The sequence below is a fragment of the Rhagoletis pomonella genome, unplaced genomic scaffold (genome assembly GCF_013731165.1).
Source record: "Rhagoletis pomonella isolate Grant_MI unplaced genomic scaffold, Rhpom_1.0 Rhpom_scaffold_00007, whole genome shotgun sequence".
NCBI lineage: Eukaryota > Metazoa > Arthropoda > Insecta > Diptera > Tephritidae > Rhagoletis > Rhagoletis pomonella.
In genome coordinates this window covers 51,404,791-51,412,147 of record NW_023458561.1, presented here as the reverse complement: position 1 = coordinate 51,412,147, position 7,357 = coordinate 51,404,791, and the positions used below count along the sequence as shown (strand labels likewise).

The following is a 7,357-nucleotide window of genomic DNA, read 5'->3' as shown; positions in this document are numbered from 1 at the left end:
AATTGTAACTATTTTTTTTTTTACTTTATTTTGGCTATTTATAAATATTGAATATTGAAAAACCATATACTTGGGGTCAGTTCTCCGAATCCGAATCGGATTTTTCTGATTCTTCGGGATAATCCAAAAAGAGAATTTGGGCTTTCCTGTCATAAAAAGTGCTTTGGCAGAGTTATTTGACGAAGTTTTGCACAAACTTGTTATGGCTTAATCTGAAGAGTTCATGAAAGCCTCCACAGTAATTAAACGCGAATTTTTGCAAGTACGTTTACGCCGAAAGTTTCGTAAATCTCTATTTCTGGCTTCCAAGGCCTCTTCCGATGTCATGTCTATCGGCAGCGGTACACTTTTAATAATATCCGCTCCATTACTCAATACCTGTAGCTCGTTTCTGTAACTTTTCTCTACCGATTATTTCTCTACTAGTAGAGAATATACGTCAGTCTCTACTACTCATTAGCAGTAGAGAACAGGGCGGCGAATTCATATCTCAATTCGCCTTGGTAGAGAATTGTTACAGAAACGAGCTACAGGTGTACTGAGCATGGATTTTTGTTCCAGGAGCTTTTTTTTATAGGTATGTAAGAAAATTAGAAACACCTTCAGCAAAAAAAAAAATAAAATTTGCAGAAAATCAACACTAAGTCCAAGCTCGCATACTGTATAAACCTGCATACTCAAAATATCTAGCTGAAAATTAATTTTTTTATGAAAAATTGTTGAATTTTTTTCAAATTTTTCACAAAGTTAAAACTTAAATTTATACCACCTTCGTTAAAAAATAAACTGTGTTTTTATAAACAAAAATTTTCCAAAAGTAAATAAGAACAAGTAATGTTTAAGCAAAAAACAAAACCATCTTCAATTGTCACAAACACATTAAACAGTACCGTTAATTTCTTCAGGATTAGTATGGGACCACCTCGGAGGCACTACTTTTCCTTAAAAAAAACTTATAGAAATCCATTAAACTGATCCAAAGTTATGCGGTAACATACATACAAAAAATAAAAATATTCCGAGGAGTTGATAACCTTCCCCTATGTTTGAAGTCGGCTAAAAAAAAATTGTTTTTATAATTTATCAATTTAAGGTGCGCTTATAATTTTGACATGGGTGTATGAAAAATGTTTGATCAAATGAAAGGGTGAGTCATGTGAAATATTTTTGTTAGTACATGCTTATCTGGGATTTACAAATAGAAAATTAATTTGAATTTATTTTTATGCGGTTTGTGTCATAACTAAATTGAATATGTATTATAAATTAAAATTTGATTTCCTTCCTCCCTGTGTTTGTGCCAAGTCCAATTCCGTTTCCTCAGTCCTATTTTAACTTCGGCAAGTGTTTAATGCACGTTTTTCGGTTCTAGTGAAAAGTTTTATTAAATTGTGATTTAAATTAAGTATTTAAGTGCAAAATGTGTTTTGTAAAGTTTTTGTAGTGGTGCCGTGGTTTGCCGAGGGCCATCGTTCATATGTATGTGTGCTTGTGTTCATAAACATGTTACTGATGAGGTCTCGCATTTCTACGCTTCTCAATTGCCTTTTAACTTGGTCAAAAGAACGGGTGAGTCCCAGAAAATATTTTATATTTTATACATTTTTATTGGACCTTGAGTGAAAGATTCTGTTATTAGTACATACTTTATTATGTACCTTGTTTATACCTACGCAAGAACCGGATTAACAAAACCCCAATTTGACTCAACACATGTTTCTTTTAAGCGTTTATACATACCAGGGTAGCCAATACATTTTTGGGAATTGCCCGACTTCGGCAATGAAATTCCCCGATTTTGCCCGAAATTTCGCCAATTTCCGCACCCATAGATATCTCCTTATTTACAAAAAAAAAAAATATTATATATGTATAATATTTACAGTGGTCGAAAAAAATTTAGTCGACCCAAATTTTGACCAGTTTTTTTCACAATTATTCTTTTTTTGTTATTTAATTTGAGTTATTTTTTTAATATAGTTCATTCTTTAACAAAACTCATATAAATGCAAGTTTCAAACTTTGTGCAATATTAAAAAAAATAAGAGATCAAAAAACTTTCGTAAAAATTTCGAGCTTTTTAATTTGATTTTCTAAGGTGCACGTTTCAAGTGGTTAAACATTTTGGCCCGTAGTCATAGTCAAAATAAAGTCGACTTTAAAGTTAGTTGCAGCTTTTTGACATTATTTTCAATGGGATATCTGTCAAAAAAGCTGCAACTAACTTTAAAGTCGACTTTATTTTGACTATGACTACGGGCCTTTCGTTTTAGAATATTTTTCCCAAAGGCGGTTTTCTTCTACATAAAAATAAATTGTGTTTCTTCGTTGTATGAATGGAAATGCGACAAAGAAATTTCTAAAAAATCAACGGTAATTTACAAAATTTCCAGGGTCGCATAATCAGTACTTTTAGTTGCAGTTGCATTTCTTATGCAACTTTTTTAACTTATTATGAAATTATGAAAAAATTAGTTAACATCTAATTCCTCAAAAAAAAAAACAGTTCATCCCCCGATTCCCCACGTAAACTGAAATTCCCCACAAAAAAAATGCATGCATGAATGTATGCATGAAAAATTGTATTACATTATGTATAATCAATGTTTTTTGCTCGACGTTCAAATTTATTCTTTTTTCTTTAAATTCAAAAATTTTCGTTCAAGCGACGTTAAGAATCTTATTCTCATTTTCTAATTTGCAGCTTGTCCAGCGTTGCCGTTTCGCTTAGATGTAAGCAAAATTTATTAATTTTTCCTGACTGTTCAAATGTTGAAATTCTCTTCGTTTTGCTTAATTTTTTCTATAATTTCTATCAAAGGAAAGCAAAAACCAGAAACGAAATTTCATGAACTATGTGATAGTTTAAATCTACAATGCAGTCTCTTGTGATCTTGTGAACTAAGTACCTTTCTGTCCGACCGCTTAACATCTGAAACATAACGAAATTTGATTTTCCATTTTAATGTGTCTTATTTGAGCACATTATCTATCCACTGGCACATAGTGGGAAAAGTACTTTTGTATCAAAAAAGCTGCCTACTCTTCGAATCCAACCCGATTTTGATTATTATCTTTTTTCAAAAAGTTCATTAGATATTAATTTTACAGTTAGGAGATGTTGCTGCTTTTTTGAATAGTCGTAAAAAATATAACAAATTCAGCTCAAACTAAAGGTCTAAGGGCGATTCATGCTCCCAGCCAGTGTGACCAGTTTAATCGTTTTCCGGCTAGATTTAGCTAGTTGCGATAGCAAACAGCCAGAGAGAATTCGATTTAGCCGGCAGTCGATTTGTTAGCCGTTTAGAAAAAAAAAAATTTAGCCGTTTTAGCCGATTTCGCTATTCGCCGTATTTTATTAAAATTCAATTCAGTTTCCAATTTGACAAAATTGGCGACCAAAAATCTATTAGAAACTGCTAGCTTTTTCTCGGAAAACATTTTCATGTCGGACTGTGTTAAGTATATAAAATTGAAAAAATTTTCTCTAATCCAAAAAGCCCTAAAATACTGGGCCGATTTCAATGATTTTTATTTTATGTGAATATATACTAAGTGACCCAAATATGAACGGGGACGCGTCATTTAACTTATTCTTTTTTATTAAAGTATAGCTGATTACTTACAAACACCATTTAAAACAAAATTTCATATTTTCTCAAAATTCTGATTTTTTTTAATTAAAATTTTAGTACAGTATAGTGCAAATTTAAGGTAGCTTCCACTTACCGTTGATTTTTGGTAATTTTTTGTTGAAGGTGTTCCAAATTTTTTTCCAAAAAATTTTAGAACATACTTTGTTTGTATAAAAAAAATCGTAACATCGTTTTAAAAAAATTACAAAAATCAAATGTATATCCTGGCTACTTGAAATTTTCACCATATTATATTAAATATTTATCGACTACAAAACTGCACCCATATTATTTTGTAAAGATGCTGATTAAAAAGTTATAAATTGTGATGAAATTTTGCAGAATTTTAATAATTGAATAATCTTTGTTGAGTAATCAGCTATATTTTCATAATAAAATAATAAGCATTAAATAAACTAAAAAACAAGTAAGAGCAGCGCTGTCTTTGGCTATGCCGAAGGCTTCATACCTTTCATGAAAATCTGAAAATTTTACTTTAACAGATTACTGCATTTGAAAAAATGTATATATTCACAACAGGCATAGATAGAGGAGATACATATATTTATGAAAACCATATCTTAACAATCAGAGGTGTGGAAGATATACAATATATAGCACCAATCTAAGTGATTTTCACTGCTGTGTGATCGGTATGTAAACCGGTAATACAATTTAATGGGTTTAGCTTCCTACATAAAAGAGATATATCGCAAAAACTGGTATCTGAACAATCAGTAGTATAGGAGATAAAGCTTATACAGCATAGACTTTGACGATTTTCTCAGTAGACATTGTATTATTATTTATAGAAAAGCTTACGAAATTAATCTGTTTTAGCAGTCCAAAAAAGGAGTATTACAGTAAAACCCTATATCTGAACAATCAGTTGTATGGCGGATATAAATAGTTTACAGTGACCCGCTCTTTGTTAATTTATTGTTAACTTTCTGTTGGTAATTAGCGAAAATATTGCAAAATTTCTTGTTCCTAGCTGCATAAATGGAGGAGTTATACGAATAATCTCATATCTGAACAATCAGTTGTATGGGAGATAGATATATGTTATAGTCATGGGCGTAGCCAGGTAGGGGCAGGGGGGTGCTCGAGCCGCCCCCCTAACTTTCAAATTTCCCTTATATATATATAAAATAGTACCCTGAAATGCTAGCTTAATAGGCAATCTCTAAAAGAAATAAAAAAAAACCTGTTAAACGAAAAAATATCAAAAAATCTAATAATCAAACTTTTTCTCATAAAAAACTTATTGTCCCATATCTGTCCAAAATGGAACCAGTTCAGAAGTTACCACTTCTTAAGACATCGTCATCTTAAAAGAGACAGTTGAAAGCATTGATTTGGGATAGATGAAGAATCAGTACCGTCCCTTTTCAAGCTAGTTCGGCGCTAGTTCAGAACCAGTTTGATTTGCTGCAGGGATATTTCGGGTCCCTTAAAAATTCATAGACCGGGGCGATTCAACCATCTCGGATCATTTATAGTGCCCGTTGTATACTTTTAGGGATGAAGTCACTTTAATCGAGAAGATCCATTCAATCGCTGTTGTTGGGTTATGAAATCTTTGCTGGTCGCATTATTTACCCGAAACTACTCGACCTGATTAGCTTCAATGCTCCGCAATGTGCACTACGAGTGTGTCCATTTTATTTCTAAACTATAACTTATGGAAATGCCTTATTTACGCAACTAATTAAGTTCCATCAATTATAATTTCGAAATAAAAGAGACTAATGCTTTAGCTTGATACGTTTCTGGCTACGCCCTACACTTTAAGTAACCGCTTTCAATAAAAATAACCCCAACAATAAGAATAAGAAGAATTAAATAAGTATGCAAAAAGGCAAGCTTTTATCTTTTTCCCAATAATTTTAATTTTATTGATTTTTTTCTAGTTCTCAATTCCGATTCGGCTAATATTCTTTTTTCGATAGGTAGGTATATTTTATTTTATTTTTTTAAAATTCTTTTATTATTACAACTAAGTGATTATAAATAAAATTTGTGCATTTTATATCAACGATAAAAAATAAATTATTGCAGCTTAGAAAAATTTAACAAATACACAACTTACTCTAATATAACAAGCTAAAATTAAGTGTGCATTTAATCTAAAACAAACTGCATAAACTGGACGTACGATGCCTATAACTTGTTGCAAACTATCGACCCCTAACCGTCAAAAAGACGTAAGCAACATTTTTTACGACATTTTATTTTTGCTGCAGAAACACTCTTAGAGCAGCTAGATGCATACGTACGGCCTCAAAGCACTCGAGTTTAGGGACTGTTTAATAGATCGTTTATATAAACTTGATCCATGGTAACACTGTGTAGCTTCACATAAGCGCGATAAGGGGTCCTGCAAAAAGCCACCTCGCGTATTCCATTCACGTGGCAATTGACTCGAAGGGCATTTAGAAAGCTCAGTACCGCTTATGATATTCGTCACTGAAATAAGTTTTAGTTTTCTTGATACAAGTGTTTCAAGTGCGACGTTTGCGCAACTACATAATATGTATTGCATAAGCTGAAAAATAATACGAAAACCATACTTTTCAAATAGTAAAAAAAAAACAAAGTTAAAGTTGTTATTTTTTAAGCGAATAGCTGAATTAAGAATAATCAACAGCAATTGCAAACTATGTGATGTAATGCATTTCTATTATTGCTAACAGTAGTTGCAATTAGTGAAAATATAAACAATATTATCAGTTCTAGGTAAATATTACGGTACTCATTCGCTCAACACTTTCGTCAACATGCGCCACTTGTTCAACGAATTTCACCGAATAAATTCAAATTATTAAATTCATTATAAACAAATACTGTGTACAATTTAATTAAAAAAATGTCTTATGCATTATTTAGTTTTAATTACATTAAAATATTTTCTTGTTTTGGTTTTTTTTTTTATTTCTTATCTACATACTTTTCCATTAAAAATATAATATCGAAATTTTGTCTAGGTATTTGGAAGCTCGTCTGTGTCTTATTTAACGTACATGCATAAAAATTTAATAAGTTTACTAATTGTGCTTAACTGGCCATCTAACATTCGTGACTGATTTACATAGTTATTTACATATTTACTCCTTACATATGTACAAGCGTGCAGGGCAGCCATTTTTAACTGTTTTTGTTCCCTACCCGCACTTTTTACTATAAAATACTTATTGTCTATTTTACTTATAAACAAAAAATATATATAAATTACATTATCGCAGAATGCCTGCAACGCATACAGTTGCAACATCTATCTAACTATCACAACATGTCGCGTTACACGCACAACAGGAATCATTCATAAGAGCCTTAATACATAAGCCTACAAATTATCAACTAGGAGGTCTTCTGTGTGCTTACTGAACTACAACTACTACTTAAACAGTACAAGGGCCAACAATCTCCGCCATTGAGCGTCGGCCTATTGCTTGCCGTTTTCCTTGATTACTACTGGCTTTTTAGCATCGCCATTCAGCAGCAGCGCAGGCGTTTCAGCATCCACCACATTCAATCGTTTCGCTAGCGCATCTTCGGGCGAGTTCCAACTTTGCACCTCAGTTTTGCCAAATATGACAAAAAGCAAATTGCCTACAAAGTAGAAGCCTGCCGCAATGAAGAACACAGTGCGCCAGTCGGCCGCATTTGTCTGCAAGTGGAAAAGTGTAATTTTTAATACACTGTGCAAATTCAAGCAAAAC

The 7,357-nt window shown here is 32.1% G+C and overlaps 1 protein-coding gene across 3 annotated transcripts in view; it reads right to left on the bottom strand.

Moving 5' to 3' along the window:
- Window positions 1-6,569: 6,569 nt before the first annotated feature.
- Window positions 6,570-7,357, bottom strand: part of LOC118743031 (putative inorganic phosphate cotransporter) — a 31,556-nt gene continuing 30,768 nt past the window's right edge. For all 3 annotated transcript variants that reach the window (XM_036475497.1, XM_036475499.1, XM_036475500.1), the window contains exon 4: window positions 6,570-7,305. In XM_036475497.1, coding sequence (XP_036331390.1) covers window positions 7,081-7,305 — 225 coding nt within the window. In that variant the 3' untranslated portion in view covers window positions 6,570-7,080. The remainder of the gene's footprint in view (window positions 7,306-7,357) is intronic.